We start from the raw sequence: 19,204 nt of genomic DNA, 5'->3' as shown, positions 1-19,204 counted from the left end.
TCTCCGCAGCCTCTCCAACATTTATTATTTTGTGTTTTTTGGATTAATGCCAGCCTTGCTGGTGTGAGATGAAATCTCATCGTAGTTTTAATTTGCGTTTCTCTAATGGCTAATGATCGAGAGCATTTTCTCATGTATCTGTTGGCTGCCTGAATATCTTCTTTAGTGAAATGTGTGTTCATATCCTTTGCCCACTTCTTGATTGGGTTGTTTGTCTTTTTGTGGTTGAGTTTTGACAGAATCACGTAGATTTTAGAGATCAGGCGCTGGTCGGAGATGTCATAGCTGAAAATTCTTTCCCAATCTGTAGGTGGTCTTTTTACTCTTTTGGAGAAGTCTTTAGATGAGAATAGGTGTTTGATTTTTAGGAGCAACCAGTTATCTGGTTTCTCTTCATCATTTTTGGTAATGTTTTATATTCTGTTTATACCTTGTATTAGGGCTCCTAGGGTTGTCCCAATTTTTTCTTTCATGATCTTTATTGTTCTAGTCTTTATGTTTAGGTCTTTGATCCACTTGGAGTTAGTTTTTGTGCATGATGTGAGGTATGGGTCCTGTTTCATTTTTTTGCAAATGGATATCCAGTTATGCCAGCACCATTTGTTAAAAAGGCTATCTTTTCCCCAATTAATTGACACTGGTCCTTTGTCAAATATCAGCTGCTCATACGTGGATGGATCTATGTCTGGGTTCTCAATTCTGTTCCATTGGTCTATGTGCCTGTTGTTGTACCAATACCAGGCTGTTTTGACTACTGTGGCTGTATAATAGGTTCTAAAATCAGGTAGAGTGAGGCCTCCCACTTTCTTCTTCTTTTTCAGTAATGCTTTACTTATCCGGGGCTTCTTTCACTTCCATATGAAATTGGTGATTTGTTTCTCTATCCCCTTAAAATATGACATTGAAATTTGGATCGGAAGTGCATTAAATGTATAGATGGCTTTTGGTAGAATAGACATTTTTACTATGTTAAGTCTTCCTATCCATGAGCAGGGTATGTTTTTCCACTTAAGTATGTCCTTTTGAATTTCTTGTAGTAGAGCTTTGTAGTTTTCTTTGTATAGGTCTTTTACATCCTTGGTAAGATTTATTCCTAAGTATCTTATCTTCTTGGGGGCTACTGTGAATGGTATTGATTTGGTTATTTCCTCTTCGGTGTTCTTTTTGTTGATGTAGAGGAATCCAAGTGATTTTTGTATGTTTATTTTATAACCTGAGACTCTGCCAAACTCTTCTATTAGTTTCAGTAGTTTTCTGCAGGATTCCTTAGGGTTTTCTGTGTATATAATCATGTCATCTGCAAATAGTGATAACTTTACTTCTTCCTTGCCAATCCGGATACCTTTTATTTCTTTGTCTAGCCTAATTGCCCTGGCTAGGACTTTCAGCACGATGTTGAATAAGAGCGGTGATAAAGGGCATCCTTGTCTGGTTCCCGTTCTCAAGGGAAATGCTTTCAGGTTCTCTGCATTTAGAGTGATATTGGCTGTTGGCTTTGCACAGATGCCCTTTATTATGTTGAGGAATTTTCCTTCAATTCCTATTTTGGTAAGAGTTTTTATCATAAATGGGTGTTGGACTTTGTCAAATGCCTTTTCTGCATCAATTGATAAGATCATGTGGTTTTTGTCTTTTGTTTTATTTATGTGATGGATTACATTAATGGTTTTTCTGATATTAAACCAGCCTTGCATACCTGGTATAAATCCCACTTGATCAGGGTGAATTATTTTTTTGATGTGTTGTTGGATTCTATTGGCTAGAATTTTGTTGAGGATTTTTGCATCAATGTTCATGAGGGATATAGGTCTATAATTTTCTTTTTTTGTAATGTCTTTACCTGGTTTTGGTATCAGGGAGATGGTGGCTTCATAGAATGAGTTGGGTAGTATTCCGTCATTTTCTATGCTTTGGAATACCTTCAGAAGTAGTGGTGTTACCTCTTCTCTGAAAGTTTGGTAGAACTCTGCAGTGAAGCCGTCCGGGCCAGGGCTTTTTTTTGTTGGGAGTTTTTTGATTACCGTTTCAATCTCTTTTTTTGTTATGGGTCTTTTTAGTTGTTCTACTTCTGAATGTGTTAGTTTAGGTAGGTAGTGTTTTTCCAGGAATTCATCCATTTCTTCTCGGTTTTCAAATTTGTTAGAGTACAATTTTTCATAACAATCTGAAATGATTCTTTTAATTTCATTTGGTTCTGTTGTGATGTGGTCCTTCTCGTTTCTTATTCGGGTTATTTGTTTCCTTTCCCGTATTTCTTTAGTCAGTCTAGCCAATGGTTTATCAATTTTGTTAATTTTTTCAAAGAACCAGCTTTTGGCTTTGTTAATTCTTTCAATTGTTTTTCTGTTCTCTAATTCATTTAGTTCAGCTCTAACTTTTATTATTTGTTTTCTTCTGGAGCCTGATGGATTCTTTTGCTGCTCAGTTTCTATTTGTTCAGGTTGTAGGGACAGTTCTCTGATTTTGGCTCTTTCTTCTTTTTGTATGTGTGCATTTTTCGATATAAATTGACCTCTGAGCACTGCTTTTGCTGTGTCCCAGAGGTTTTGATAGGAAGTATTTTCATTCTCGTTGCTTTCTATGAATTTCCTTATTCCCTCCTTGATGTCTTCTATAACCCAGTCTTTTTTCAGGAGGGTATTGTTCATTTTCCAAGTATTTGATTTCTTTTCCCTAGTTTTTCTGTTATTGATCTCTAGTTTTATTGCCTTGTGGTCTGAGAAGATGCTTTGTAATATTTTGATGTTTTGGACTCTGCAAAGGTTTGTTTTATGACCTAATATGTGGTCTATTCTAGAGAATGTTCCATGTGCGCTAGAAAAAAAAAGTATATTTTGCAGCAGTTGGGTGGAGAGTTCTGTATAAGTCAATGAGGTCAAGTTGGTTGATTGTTGTAAGTAGGTCTTCCGTGTCTCTATTGAGCTTCTTACTGGATGTCCTGTCCTTCTCCGAAAGTGGTGTGTTGAAGTCTCCTACTATAAATGTGGAGGTGTCTATCTCACTTTTCAGTTCTGTTAAAATTTGATTTAGGTATCTTGCAGCCCTGTCATTGGGTGCATATATATTTAATATGGTTATGTCTTCCTGATCAATTGTCCCTTTTATCATTATATAGTGTCCTTCTTTATCCTTTGTGGCGGATTTAAGTCTAAAGTCTATTTTGTCAGAAATTAATATTGCTACTCCTCTTCTTTTTTGCTTATTGTTTGCTTGATATACTTTTTTCCATCCTTTGAGTTTTAGTTTGTTTGTGTCTCTAAGTCTAAGGTGTGTCTCTTGTAGGCAGCATGTAGACGGATCGTGTTTCTTTATCCAGTCTGTGACTCTCTGTCTCTTTATTGGTGCATTTAGTCCATTTACATTCAGCGTAATTATAGATAAATAAGTTTTTAGTGCTGTCATTTTGATGCCTTTTTATGTGTGTTGTTGACAATTTCATTTTTCCACATACTTTTTTGTGCTGAGGCGTTTTTCTTAGTAAATTGTGAGATCCTCATTTTCATAGTGTTTGACTTTATGTTAGTTGAGTCGTTACGTTTTTCTTGGCTTTTATCTTGAGTTATAGAGTTGTTATACCTTTTTGTGGTTACCTTATTATTTACCCCTATTTTTCTAAGTAAAAACCTAACTTGTATTGTTCTATATCGCCTTGTATCACTCTCCGTATGGCAGTTCAATGCCTCCTGTATTTAGTCCCTCTTTTTGATTATTGTGATCTTTTACCTATTGACTTCCATGATTCCCTGTTATGTGTATTTTTTTTTTTAATTAATCTTAATTTGTTTGTTTTTGTGATTTCCCTATTTGAGTTGATATCAGGATGTTCTGTTTTGTGATCTTGTGTTGTGCTGATATCTGATATTATTGGTTCTCTGACCAAACAATATCCTTTAGTATTTCTTGTAGCTTTGGTTTGGTTTTTGCAAATTCTCTAAACTTGTGTTTGTCTGTAAATATCTTAATTTCACCTTCATATTTCAGAGAGAGTTTTGCTGGATATATGATCCTTGGCTGGCAGTTTTTCTCCTTCAGTGTTCTGTATATGTCATCCCATTCCCTTCTTGCCTGCATGGTTTCTGCTGAGTAGTCTGAACTTATTCTTATTGATTCTCCCTTGAAGGAAACCTTTCTTTTCTCCCTGGCTGCTTTTAAAATTTTCTGTTTATCTTTGGTTTTGGCGAGTTTGATGACAATATGTCTTGGTGTTTTTCTTTTTGGATCAATCTTAAATGGGGTTCGATGAGCATCTTGGATAGATATCCTTTCATCTTTCATGATGTCAGGGAAGTTTTGTGTCAGGAGTTCTTCAACTATTTTCTCTGTGTTTTCTGTCCCCCCTGCCTGTTCTGGGGCTCCAATCACCCGCAGGTTATCCTTCTTGATTGAGTCCCACATAAATCTTAGGGTTTCTTCATTTTTTTAAATTCTTTTATCTGATTTTTTTTCAGCTATGTTGGTGTTGATTCCCTGGTCCTCCAGATGTCCCAGTCTGCATTCTAATTGCTCGAGTCTGCTCCTCTGACTTCCTATTGCATTGTCTAATTCTGTAATTTTATTGTTAATCTTTTGGATTTCTACATGTTGTCTCTCTATGGATTCTTGCAACTTATTAATTTTTCCACTATGTTCTTGAATAATCTTTTTGAGTTCTTCAACAGTTTTATTGGTGTGTTCCTTGGCTTTTTCTGCAGTTATCCTAATTTCATTTGTGATATCTTTAAGCATTCTGTAAATTCGTTTTTTATATTCTTTTATCTGATAATTCCAGGATTGTATCTTCATTTGGGAAAGATTTTGATTCTTTTGTTTGGGGGGTTGGAGAAGCTGTCATGGTCTGCTTCTTTAAGTGGTTTGATATGGATTGTTGTCTTCGAGCCATCACTGGGAAACTAGTTTTTCCAGAAAATCCGCTAAAAAAAACTGCAGTCAGATCCCTATCAGAGTTCTCCCTCTGGCTCAGGGTATTCGGATGTTAATGAAGCCGCCTGGGGAGGGTGGGGGAGGGAACAGAGAGATAGGAGAGTAGCACCTCAGAATATAGCCAGAGTTGCTTGTCTTGCTTGGAATGACTATTATATCTGAGATTCCCGCGGGCGCGTTGCCTATGTGTACTGGCTGTGTGGAGATTGCCCCCAGGGGTTCTGGCCCACTGGAGTCATGGTCAGATCCTCTGCTTCCAGTCCCACGCCCAGCGTCAAGGCTCCCCTACTGGGACGGTGCACTCTCGACTCCAAAATCAGTCGCTGCCTCCTGGGGACTTCTCGTCCCTCCAGCCACGTGGCTGTGCCGCCCCCGCAAACCAGGTGGGCCCCCTCCCGGGGTTAGTTCAGATGGGTGGAGCAGCTCCCCGTGCTTGTGCCATGACCGAGTGTTCCAGCTGGGACGCTGTTCTCCCTGCTCCAATACCAGTCACTGCCTCCCGGGGACTTCTCCTATCGGCTGCGTCCCACGCCGCCCGCGCGACCCGGCCAGGCCCCTTCCCAGGGTTAGTTCAGGGGGGTGGAGCAGCTCTCCGTGTTTATGCCGTACCTGTGTCCAGTCCAAATCCCGGCGGGACGATTCCCCGGCTGGGACACTGCTCTTCCTGCTCCAAGACCAGTCACTGCCTCCCAGGGACTTCTCCTACCGGCTGCGTCCCACGCCGCCCGCAGAACCGGCTGGTCCCCCTCCTGGGGTTAGTTCAGGGGGGTGGAGCAGCTCTCTGTGCTTGTGCCGTACCTGACTGGTACGCTGGCTCCAGGCTCTGGAAACAATCGCTGCTTCCCCGTATTAGTTCGTTCTCCGTCTCTAAATCTGTGTTTGTTGTTCAGGTTTTGTAGATTGTTATGTATGTGATCGATTCACTTGTTTTTCCCTGTCTTTGTTGTAAGAGGGATCCGAGGTAGCGTCTGCCTAGTCCCCCATCTTGGCTCCTCTCCTATTTTCCAAATTTTTATGAAGGTATTTTTATCTTTTTGTGTTTTTTCCATTTCTTGGTTTCTATCTCTCCACTCCAATGGCAAGCTCCCTTAGCATTCTTTTTTTCTTTCTTTCTTTGCTTATTCACTTTTGGCTCCTGTTTCTCTCTCCTCTCTCTCCCATACCCCTGTTAGCTCCACACATCACAACCTCCCCCCTCATTCCTGACAACCTGCACCATACACTAAACATCACACCCCTGAACAGCAAAGGCATGGCCTTCTGGAACCTGCCCAGCACTGATTCCTCGCCTGCCCTGTTGGCCCTAGTATGTACCTCAAACAACCCATCCCAGCCCAACCCCTTCAGCTGCACCTGCCCTACTGCACCATAGCTGAATGACTGGCCCTGGCCATGGGAAAAGTAGGTGAAAAGTATCATGATTACAGATGAGCAAACAACAAAGAATGCACAGCCCACCTGCTCAGACATAACCAAATAAAAAGAAAAAGCAGGATGGAACAAACAAATCTACAATGGAAAAACAAAGAAAATAACTACTGAATGTTCTGAAGACAGCAGACAATATCTATCTATCTATCTATCTGTCTGTCTATCTATCTATCTAATCATCTATCTATCTATCTAAACGACAGAGTGGTTCCAGCGGGCATCCAAAATAAAATACCAGATGACTTTCCATTAGAAGAAAAGGCACTAGAACTACCTGACAGGGAATTCAAATGTGTAATATTCAGACCAATCCAAGAGTTGAAGCAAAAAAGCAGACAAAAATGAGGAAATAATAGACCAATTTTTGGAAAAGGCAGACAAATTCATGGAAAATACAGACCAAAAGAATGGAACAATTCAGGAAAGTAATACAAGAACAAAATGCCAAAGCTATTTCACAACTAGAAATACAAAAACAACAATTAGTAATCCAAAAGATAAAAAGATTTCAGAAATGGACAGTGTCATAGAAGGGCTGAGGAGCAGATCTGAAATGATGGAAGACAGAATCAGTGAAATTGAAGACAAACACTTGCATACAACTCTGAGAAAAAATCAGGAAAAAAAAACAAAGAAAAATGAAAAAACTTTGAGAATTATGTGGGATACAATCAAAAGAAAGCATTTGTGGGTGATAGGAGTTCCAGAACAGGGCAAGAAAATAGAAAACACAGATGGGATCATGAAGAATTGCTGACAGAAAACTTGCCTAACATCATGAATGATGAAAAGCTGACCATCCAGGAAGCTCAATGAACCCCATATAGAATAGACCCCAAAAGAAAATCACAAAGGCATATCATAATCACACTCGCTAAAACCAAAGACAAAGAAAAAATTCTGCAAGCAGCTTGAGAAAAACGAAAAGTAACATACAGAGGAGAAACAATAAAGCTTACTTCTGATTATTCGGCAGAAACCACACAGGCAAGGAGGTAATGGGATGACGTACATAAAACCCTGAAAGAAAAAAATTGCCAACCAAGAATCATATATCCTGCAAAACTTTCATTCAAATACAATGGTGAAATTAGGATATTTCCAGATAAACAGAAGTTAAGGGAATATGTAAAAATCAAGCCAAATTTACAAGAATTATTAAAAGGAGTCCTTCAGACTGAGAACAAACAACATCAGACCACAGCCTAATCTAGGATGCAAGATTGTACCAGCCAGATACCAACCTAGGAAATGAACTCTCCAAAATCAAAACAATTGCAACAGGAAACCAGAAAGGCTCATCTGTAAGTGACAACAATGTCAGAACAACAAAAAAGGGAATAAACAGTATAGGTATAAAACATTCTAATGGACAGGAAGGTAAGGCAATAGCAAGTAATAATAGACTGGTTCAAAGCTAGGAAGATCAGGGTAAATTTCGAGGTAACCACAAAGAAAATAAACAAACCTACTCATCAAAATAAAGAAGAAAAACCTAAAGTCTCAATAAAAACAAAATCTACAAAAACAAAAGAAATCCACAGACAAAAGGAACAAAGAAACTGTTAGCACCACAAAAAAAAAAATGCACTACAAAATGACAGCAATAAACTCACACCTATCAATAATTATTCTGAATTTAAATGGCCTAAATGCACCCAAAAAAAGACACAGTGACAGAATAGATTAAAAAAAAAAACAGGATCCACCAATATGCTGTCTACAAGAGACACACCTTAGAAACAAAGACGTAAATTAAAAAAAAAATCAAAGAATGCAATAAAATATATCAGACAAATAACTACCAATAAAAAAGAGCAGGAGTGACAATACTAATCTCAGATAAAATAGACTTTAAAACAAAATCCACTATAAAAAGCAAAGGGCACTATATAATGATTAAAGGGATGATCCCTCTTGAAGACTTAACTACAATATGCATCTACACACCCAATGACAGGGCTCCAAAATACATAAACTCTAACAGCACTGAAAAGAGAAATGGACAGTTTCACAATAATAGTAGGAGACTTCAACACACCACTCTAAACAAAGGTCAGAACATCTAGAAAGAAACTCAGCAAAGACACAGAAGAGCTAAAGAGCACAATCAGCCAACTTGATCTTATAGACATATATAGAACATATATAGAATATTCCACCCAACAGCAGCAAAGTACACATTCTTTTCCAAGGCACATAGAACGTTCTCCAGAATAGACCACATCTTAGGGCACAGAGCAACCCTCAACAAAATCAAAAAACATTGAGATAATACAAAGTGTCTTCTCTGACAACAATGCCATCAAAGTAGAAATTAACAACAGGGAGAGTAAGGAAAAAAAAATCAATTACATGGAGACTAAACAACACGCTGCTTAAAAACCACTGGGTAACACCCTGCTTAAAACCACTGGGTAATAGATGGAATCAAAAAGTTCCTAGAATCAAACAAGAATGAAAACAAATCATACCAAAACCTTTGGGATACGGCAAAGGCAGTCCTCAGAGGTCAAGTTATAGCACTAGGTGTACACCTTGGAAAAGAAGAAAGGGACAAAATCAAATCATTAGCTAAACAACTTGAACAAATAGAAAGAGAACAGTGAAAGAAGTCCACAGCCACCAGAAGAAAGGAAATAATAAGGATCAGAGCAGGAATAAATGAAATAGAGAATTAAAAAAAATAGAAAGAATCAACAAAACCAAAAGTTGGTTCTTTGAAAGGTTTGACAAAATCGACAAACCATTGGCCAAATCAACAAAAGAAAAACAAGAGGGAATGCAAATAGCCCAAATAAGGAATGAAATGAGGAAGATGACAAAAGACCCAACTGAAATAAAAAGGATCATAACAATATTATGAAAACTATACTCCAACAAATTTGAAAACCTAGAGGAAATGGACAAATTTCTAGAAACACACTCCCTACCCAAACTAACACAAAACGATGTTGAAAATCTGAACAGACCCATAACAAGAGAAGAGATTGAAAAGGTAATTAAAAAAAAAACAACTCCCAACCAAAATCGTTCTGGCCCAGACAGCTTCACTGGAGAATTCTACCAAACATTCAGAGAAGAGCTTACACCAGTATGACTCAAACTATTTCAGAACATAGAAGAGGAAGCGATACCTCTGAATTCATTCTATGAAGCCAGCATAACCCTGATGCCAAAACCAGGCAGAGACACCACAAAAAAAGAAAATTACAGACCAATATCTCTCATGAATACAGATGCAAAAATTCTCAAAAAAATTCTAGCCAGTAGAATTCAGCATCATATCAAAAAAACAAATGCACCATAACCAAGTAGGATTCATACCGGGTATGCAAGGATGGTTCAACATAAGAAAAGCAATCAATGTAATCCACCACATAAATAAAAGGAAAGAAAGAATCACATGATCATCGCAATTGACACAGAAAAGGCATTCGACAAAGCCCAACATCCATTCCTGATAAAAACTCTCAATAAAATTAGGTATAGAAGGGAAATTTCTCAACATAATAAAGGGCATCTAGGCAAAACCAACAGCCAGCATCGTTCTCAGTGGAAAGAGGCTGAAAACATTCCCCCTGAGAACAGGAACAAGACAAGGATGCCCTTTATCACCACTCCTATTTAACATTGTGTTAGAAGTCTTAGCTAGAGCAACAAGGCAAGAAACTGAAATAAAAGGCATCCAGATTGGTAATGAAGAAGTTAAACTACCCTATTTGTGGATGATATGGTACTATACTTAGAAAATCCAAAAGATTTGGAAAACCACTGGAATTAATAGAAAGTTTCAGCAGAGTATCAGGATACAAGATAAACACACAAAAATCAGTTGGATTCCTATACACCAATAAAGAGAACTATAAAAAAGAAGTCAGAAAAACAATATCATTTATAATAGACCCTAAAAAATAAAATATTTGGGAATAAATCTAACCAGGGATGTAAAAGACCTATCCAAAGAAAATTACAAAACACTACCGCAAGAAACCAAAAGAGATCTACATAAATGGAAAAGATGCCATGCTCACGGATAGGTAGACTTAACATTGTGAAAATGACAATTCTACCCAAAGTGATTTATAAATACACTGCAATACTGATCCAAATACCAATAACATTTTTTAAAGAGATGGAAAAATTTATCATTAACTTTATATGGAAAGGGAAGAGGCCCCAGATAAGTAAAACACTATTGAAGAAGAAGAATAAAGCAGGAGGACTCGCACTACCTGTTCTCAGAACCTACTATACAGCTATGGCAGTCGAAACAGCCTGGTACTGGTACAGTGACAGATACACTGACCAGTGGAGCAGAATCAAGAACCCAGATGTAAATCCATCCACCTATGGTCACCTGATCTTCGACAAGGGCCCGAAGTCCATCAAATGGGCAAAAGACAGTCTTCTTGACAAATGGTGCTGGTAAAACTGCATTTCCATCTGCAAAAAAATGAAATAAGGCTCATACCTCGCATATACAAAAACTAACTCAAAACGGATCAAAGACCTAAATATAAAGCGAAGAACTCTGAAGTTTATAGAAGAAAAATTAGGATCAACACTAGAAGCATTAACAGGATACAAATCACAACCAACAACACACAACCTCCAGAGGATAAGCTGTATAACGGGAATCTTCTAAAAGTTAAACACTTATGCTCACCAAAAGACTTCAATAAAAGAGTAAAAAGAGAACCTATAGACTAGGAAAAAAAAATTGGCTATTACAAATCAGACAAAGGTCTAATTTCTAAAATCTACAAGAAAATCCAACACCTCTACAACAAAAAGGCAAATAATCCAATTAAAAAATGGGCAAAGGAAATGAACAGACACTTCACCAAAGAAGACGTTCAAGCGGCCAACAGACACATGAGGAAATGCTCATGATATCTAGCCATCAGAGAAATGCAAATCAAAACCACAATGAGATACCATCTCACACCAACATTACTGGCATGAATTAATAAAACAGAAAATAACAAGTATTGAAGAGGCTGTGGGGAGATCAGAACTCTTATGCACTGCTGGTGGGAATGCAAAATGATACAACCATTTTGGAAAACGATATGGTGCTTCCTTAGAAAGCTAGAAATAGAAATACCATACGATCCAGCAATCCCACTCCTAGGAATATGTTGTTGTTTTTAGGTGCCGTTGAGTCGATTCCAGCTCATAGCGACCCTATGCACAACAGAACGAAACACTGCCAGGTCCTGTGCCATCCTTACAATCATTGTTATGCTTGAGCTCATTGTTGCAGCCACTGTGCCAATACACCTCGTTGAGGGTCTTCCTCTTTTCCACTGACCCTGTACTCTGCTAAGCCTGATGTCCTTCTCCAGAGACAGATTCCTCCTGACGACATGTCCAAAGTATGTAAGACGCGGTCTCGCCATCCTTGCCTCTAAGGAGCATTCTGGCCGCACTTCTTCCAAGACAGATTTGTTCGTTCTTTTGGCAGTCCATGGTATATTCAATATTCTTCGCCAACGCCACAATTCAAAGGCGTCAATAATTCTTCGGTTTTCTTTATTCATTGTCCAGCTTTCACATGCATATGATGTGATTGAAAATATCATGGCCTAGGTCAGGCGCACCTTAGTCCTCAGGGTGATGTCTTTGCTCTTCATCACTTTAAAGAGGTCCTTTGCAGCAGATTTGCCCAATGCAATGCGTCTTTTGATTTCTTGACTGCTGCTTCCATGGCTGTTAATTGTGGATCCAAGTAAAATGAAATCCTTGACAACTTCAATCTTTTCTCCGTTTATCATGATGTTGCTCATTGGTCCAGTTGTGAGGATTTTTGTTTTCTTTATGTTGAGGTGTAATCTATACTGAAGCTGTGGTCTTTGATCTTCATTAGTAAGTGCTTCAAGTCCTCTTCACTTTCAGCAAGCAAGGTTGTGTCATCTGCATAACGCAGGTTGTTAATGAGTCTTCCTCCAATCCTGATGCCCCGTTCTTCTTCATATAGTCCAGCTTCTCGTATTATTTGTTCAGCATGCAGATTAAATAGGTATGGTGAAAGAATACAACCCTGACGCACACCTTTCCTGATTTTAAACCAATCAGTATCCCCTTGTTCTATCTGAACAACTGCCTCTTGATCTATGTAAAGTTTGCTCAAGAGCACAATTAAGTGTTCTGGAATTCCCATTCTTCCCAGTGTTATCCATAGTTTGTTATGACCCACACAGTTGAATGCCTTTGCATAACCAATAAAACACAGGTAAACATCCTTCTGGTATTCTCTGCTTTCACCCAGGATCCATCTGGCATCAGCAATGATATCCCTGATTCCAAGTCCTCTTCTGAAACCAGCCTGAATTTCTGGCAGTTCTCTGTCGATATTCTGCTGCACCCGTTTTTGAATGATCTTCACAAAATTTTGCTTGCGTGTGATATTAATGATGTTGTTCTTTAATTTCCACATTCAGTTGGATCACCTTTCTTGGGAATAGGCATAAATATGGATCTCTTCTACTCAGTTGGCCAGGAGGCTGTCTTCCATATTTCTTGGCATAGATGAGTGAGCACCTCCAGCGCTGTATCTGTTTGTTGAAAGATCTCAATTGATATTCCATCAGTTTCTGGAGCCTTGTTTTTCGCCAATTCCTTCAGAGCAGTTTGGACTTCTTGCTTCAGTACCATCGGTTCCTGATCATATGCCACCTCTTGAAATGCTTGAACATCGACTAATTCTTTTTGGTATAATGACTCTGTGTATTCCTTCCATCTTCTTTTGATGCTTCCTGTGTCGTTTAATATTTTCCCCATGGAATCCTTCACCATTGCAACTCGAGGCTTGAATTTTTTCTTCAGTTCTTTCAGCTTGAGAAACGCCGAGCGTGTTCTTCCCTTTGGCTTTCCAATTCCAGCTCTTTGCACATGTCATTATAATACTTTGTCTTCTCGAGAGGCCCTTTGAAATCTTCTGTTCAGTTCTTTTACTTCATCAATTCTTCCTTTTGTTTTAACTGCTTGACGCTCAAGAGCAAGTTTCAGAGTCTCCTCTGACATCCATCTTGGTCTTTTCTTTCTTTCCTGTCTTTTCAGTGACCTCTTGCTTTCTTCATGGATGATGTCCTTGATGTCATTCCACAACTCGTCTGGTCCTTGGTCACTAGTGTTCAATGCATCAAGTCTATTCTTGAGATGATCTCTAAATTCAGGTGGGATATACTCAAGATGATGTTTTGGCTCTCGTGGACTTTCTCTGATTTTCTTCAGTTTCAGCTTGAACTTGCATATGAGCAATTGATGGTCTGTTCCACAGTCGGCCCCTGGCCTTGTTCTGACTGATGATATTGAGCTTTTCCATCGTCTCTTTCCACAGATGTAGTCAATTTGATTTCTGTGTGTTTCATCTGGCGAGGTCCATGTGTATAGTCGCCGTTTATGTTGGTGAAGGAAGGTATTTGCAATGAAGAAGTTGTTGGTCTTGCAAAAGTCTATCATTCGATCTCCGGCATTGTTTCTATTACCAAGGCCATATTTTCCAACTACTGATCCTTCTTCTTTTTTTTCCAACTTTTGCATTCCAATTGCCAGTAATTATCAATGCATCTTGATTGCATGTTCAATCAATTTCAGACTGCAGCAGCTGATAAAAATCTTCTATTTCTTCATCTTTGGCCCTAGTGGTTGGTGCGTAAATTTGAATAACAGTTGTATTAACTGGTCTTCCTTGTAGGCATATGGGTATTATCCTATCACTGACAGTGTTGTACTTCAGGATAGATCTTGAAACATTCTTTTTGACGATGAATGCAACACCATTCCTCTTCGAGTTGTCATTCCCAGCAGAGTAGACTATATGATTGTCCAATTCAAAATGGCCAATACCAGTCCATTTCAGCTCACTAATGCCTAGGATATCGATGTTCCTGTGTTCCATTTCATTTTTGATGATTTCCAATTTTCCTAGATTCATACTTCATATGTTCCAGGTTCCGATTATTAATGGATGTTTGCAGCTGTTTCTTCTCATTTTGATTCGTGCCACATCAGCAAATGAAGGTCCCGAAAGCTTTACTCCATCCATGTCATTAAAGGTCGACTCTACTTTGAGGAGGCAGCTCTTCCCCAGTCATCTTTTGAGTGCCTTCCAACCTGGGGGACTTATCTTCCAGCACTATATCAGACAATGTTCCGCTGCTATTCATTCAATGTTCTTTGCAGCATTGTTCACCATAACAAAAAGATGTAAACAACCTAGATACCCATCAACAGAAGAATGGGTAAACAAAGTGTGGTACATACACACAATGGAGTATTAAGCAATGATAAAGAACAACCATGAGTCTGTGAAGCATGTCATAACATGGTTGCATCTGGAGGATGAGTGAAATACTTTGATCACAAAAGGACAAATGTTTTATGAGACCACTACTGTAAAAACTTATGAAAAGGTTTACATAAAAAAAGAAATAATCTTTGATCGTTACAAGGGAGGTGAGGAGTGGGGATGGAAAAACACTTAATAGACAATAGATAAATGGTAATTTGTTGAAGGGTAAGAAAGTACACAATACTGCAGAAGCCAGCATAACCTTAAAAGGCAATGCCATGGTAGCTCCATAGACACATCCAAACTCTTTGAGGGACCGAATTGATGGACTGGGGGCTGTGGGGACCATGGTCTCAGGGAACATCTAGCTCAACTGGGATAACATAGTTTATCAAGAAAATGTTCTACATACTACTTTGGTGAGTAGCATCTGGGGCCTTAAAAGCCTGTGACTGGCCGTCTAGGACGCTCCACTGGTCCCACCCCTTCAGGAGCAAGGAAGAATGAAGAAAACTAAAGACACAAGGGGAAGATTAGTCCCAAGGACTAATGGACTACATCTACCATGACCTCCACCAGCTTGAGTCCAGTACAACTAGATGGTGCCTGGCTACCAAAACTGTCTGCTCTGACAGGGTTCACAATAGAGGGTCCTGGACAGAGCTGGAGAAAAATGTAGACCAAAATTCTAACTCAAAAGGAAAGATCAGACTTGCTGGCCTGATAGAAACTGGAGAAAACCTGATAGTATAGCCCCCAGACACTCTTTCAGCTCAGGAATGAGGCCACTACTGAGGTTCACTCTTCAGCCCAAGATTGAACAGGCCCATGGAAAAAAAAAAAAAAAAAAACCAAGAGGGAAAGGGCACATCAGCCCTGGGCAGGGACTGGATGGTAGGAGGGAACCGGAAAACTAGTAATATGGAACGAAGGATTGAGAAGCGAGAGTGTTGACATGTCCTGGGGTTGTTAAACAATGTCTTACAACAATGTGTGTACTAACTGATGAGAAAATAGTTTGGTCTGTAACCTTCATCCAAAGTTCGATACAGAGGGGAAAAAAAAAAAAAGACTTTGGTATTTCACCAAGACAATTCTCTGGCTTTTTTCATTATGGTTCCCACACCTCCAACCCGGTGGGTGGAAGATCATTTAAAATGGCCACCTTCTGGAGCCCTGGTGGGACAGTGGTTAAGAGCTAAGGCTGCTAAGCAAAAGGTCAGTAGTCCAAATCTAACAGCAGCTCTATGGAAACAGTATAGGGTAGTTCTACTCTGTCCTGATAGGGTCGCTGTGAGTCCGACTCGACTCGACGGCAACGGGGGACCTGAAACAGCCTAGATAATTTCTTTTCTCTCACTATCGAACTGAGACATTCCCACGATGCCTACGTGAGCTCCTCATTTCTTGATAACTCAAGTCTGAAATGACCACATTTCGGGGTACAGAAGAACTAGGCCAGGCAGCCGTGGATGCTCAAGCCTGAAAATTCTGGTTTCTTTTCCCAGAGAGGGCTTTCTTCCTTCCGCCTCTAGAGCTGAAGCTGCATCCAAGGCGCCCTGACGGTTAATGTTACGTGTCAACTTGGCTCTGGGCCTTGATGCCCAGCATTAAGCAATCACCTGGGTGGTGATGAGATCTGATAGGAGGTGATGGATCCCCTCCGGAATCCGAGATAAGGCAATCACCGCCCTGATGAGATCTGCTCTGAGGCGCCCAGCAGTGGAAATGGGAGCTTTCTTGAGGGCACAGCCTGCCTCCCCACCCCTCCCGCCCCCCGGGGGTATAAATGGACGTTCCCACAAGGCGGTCGGTCTCTCGCTCTGGACCCGGCATCCCGCTCGTCTCTGCATCCTCTGACCTCCGGTTCTGGGTGCTTGAGCCAGCGACCGGCCTTGCCTCCCTGCCCGCGGATCTGGGGACCGGTCCACCTCCACAGCCCCGAGGCAGCCTGCCACGGTCTCAGCCTCCAGCCGAGCTCGCCTTCCACCCGTCAGCCTCAGCTGCAGCCCGGGGGCCGGCCACGTCGCCTCTGCAAGATCTCCGTGTCAGCTGTGGTTCTCCTTAGTCGGAGGTTGTCGCTGGGGCCCTCGAGATGTCCTACACGCTTCCGCATCTAGAGAACGGCTGGCAGGTGGACCAGGCCATCCTTTCCGAGGACAACCGCATCGTCGTCATTCGCTTTGGACACGACTGGGATCCCACCTGCATGAGAATGGACGAGGTTCTCTATAGAATCGCCGAGAAGGTCCAGAGATTTGCCGTGATCTATCTGGTCGATATCACCGAGGTGCCTTGCTTCAACCAAATGTATGAGCTTTACGATCCCTGCACCGTCATGTTCTTCTACAGGAACAAACACATCCAGATCGATCTGGGCACTGGCGACAACAACAAGATCACCTGGGCCATCGACGACAAACAGGAGATGATCGACATCGTGGAGACGGTCTACCGAGGGGCGCGCAAGGGCCGGGGGCTCGTCGTGTCTCCGAAGGACTACTGCACCAAGCACAGATACTGACTCCTCCACGTGGCCTTGTGTCCTCAGCTCTCCTCCGACACACCGCCCTGAGGCTTTGCCAGGTCCACATAAGGAATTCTCCAGGAACGCGCCCGCTCCCTCGTGACCACTGGACAAAACTCAGTGCCAGAACACTGGACACAGTGATGCCTATTGACCTTGGGTTTGCCTTGATTCCTGATGATAAACGTGGCCACCTCAGAGTCACCCTCTGAGGGCCATCCCCAACGTGGCCAATCAGCACACTTCTGAATTTTTTTCCCAAATAAAGCATTTCATTTGTTTTTCAAACCTCTTTGGACTCCTGTCACTCGTTTCTTCCAATAAACGTCTAGGCGACTCCTCTCCTGTGCTGGAGCCACGATGGCCCAGTGCTTCAGCCTTCCTCAGCTAAACACAGAAACAAAAAAAGTAGCACTTGGAATCCTCTAGCCACTCCTTGGAAACCCTGCGTGGCACTTCTACTCTGTCCTACATGGTCAGAAGGAGTCGGAATCGACTCCATGGTGATGGGATTGAGTGTTTTGTATTTATTTGTTTCTTCAGTATTTGCTAGTCTCTGTCCAACTGGTAATCAGCTTCCCGCATTCCAGGGAGGGGAAATGCCCAATAAGAAAACAAATAAACCCCCGAAACAAAAATATCAAGTGCCATCACCGGGAATTAGAATAGAGGGCCTTAATTGGGAAGAGCAGTGTGACTATTTTGTACCAAGCTGTCAGCAAAGGTTTCTCTGAGAAAGGATATTTAAGCACACATACAAGTGAACAAGAAGAGCCTTTCTGGAAGGGGAAAGAAATAAAAATAAAAAAAAATAGAGTGTAAGCACCCAGCATATGGCATTGGGTGTCTCTCCTTCAAAAGACCTCTTTAAAGCGTGAAAAGACAAAGAGGACTAAGGTATGCCTGACCTAAGCCATGGTATTTTCAATGGCCTCCTTTGCACGGCCAACGAATAATGAAGACCGACCACAGAAGAGTCTATGCCTTTGAATTATGGTGTTGGTGAAGAACACTGGATACACCATGGACTTCCAGAAGAAGGAACAAATCAGTCTTGGAAGGACTACGGCCAGAATGCTCCTTTGAAACCAGGGTGGTGAGACTTTGTCTCACCTCCTTTGGACATGTTATCGGGAGGGACAGGTTCCGGGAGAAGGACATTGTGCTTGGTAAAGTAGAGGGTCAGCAAAAAAGAGGAGGATCCTCAACAAGACGGATGGGCACAGTGGCTGCCAGCATGGGCTAAAACAAAGCAAGGCTGGCCCGGAAGGCACAGGACCCGATGGTGTTTCAGTTCTGTCCAACGTAGGGTCGCTAGGGGACGGAACCATCTCCACCTCACGTAACAACAGCACGAGTGTGAACTCTGCATAGTCAAGGAGTGGATGATCTGTCTCTAGGATGGAAAAGCAGTTTATTAAACTGACCCATTACCTCCTTCAGTCTTGTGTAAACTTTCTAAAATATGAATCAGAATTTCTCAGGAATTCTCTACAATCACCGCCTTGGACAAGGCGACCGCTACGCCTAGTTGTTCCAGCAGAAATCTGGGAGTCATTCAAGACTCCGGTATTTGATCAAGATACTTTTCTTGGTAAGCTGGCTATTGTCGATATGGTCCCCACACCCCCCACCCTCTGACTGGAAAAAGATCATTCAAAATGGCCATCCTCTGGAGACCTCCCTGGTGGCGCAGTAGTTAGGAGCTACCCGGCTGCCAAGCAAAAGGTCAGCAGTTCCAATTCATCAGCCTCTCCTTGGAACCGTACAGGGGAGTTCTTCTCCTTCCTGATAAGGTCGCTGTGAGTTGGCATTGACATCAACGGGGGACCTAAAACACCCTAGATCCTTTCTTCTTTTCTTTTGCTCTCGAACTGAGGCATCCCCACGATGCCTAAGTGAGCTCCACATTTCTTGATAACTCAAGTCTGAAATGACCACATCTCAGGGTACAGAGGAAATAGGTCACGCAGCTGCAGGTGCGCAAGCCTGAGAATTCCGGTTTCTTTTCCCAGAGAGCTCTTGCT

The 19,204-nt window shown here is 41.2% G+C and overlaps 1 protein-coding gene across 1 annotated transcript; it reads left to right on the top strand.

Annotated features, from left to right (window-relative positions):
• The first annotated feature begins 16,745 nt into the window (after positions 1-16,745).
• On the top strand, positions 16,746-17,346 carry LOC100671029 (thioredoxin-like protein 4A). Its single transcript, XM_064283158.1, has one exon. The coding sequence runs from the start codon at positions 16,746-16,748 to the stop codon at positions 17,172-17,174; it is 429 nt and encodes a 142-aa protein (XP_064139228.1). The 3' UTR covers positions 17,175-17,346.
• Positions 17,347-19,204: the final 1,858 nt, after the last annotated feature.

This window comes from Loxodonta africana, chromosome 3 (genome assembly GCF_030014295.1).
Source record: "Loxodonta africana isolate mLoxAfr1 chromosome 3, mLoxAfr1.hap2, whole genome shotgun sequence".
Classification (NCBI taxonomy): Eukaryota; Metazoa; Chordata; class Mammalia; order Proboscidea; family Elephantidae; genus Loxodonta; species Loxodonta africana.
Note: the sequence above shows the minus strand (reverse complement) of the source record. Positions and strands in the feature narration are given on the sequence as shown.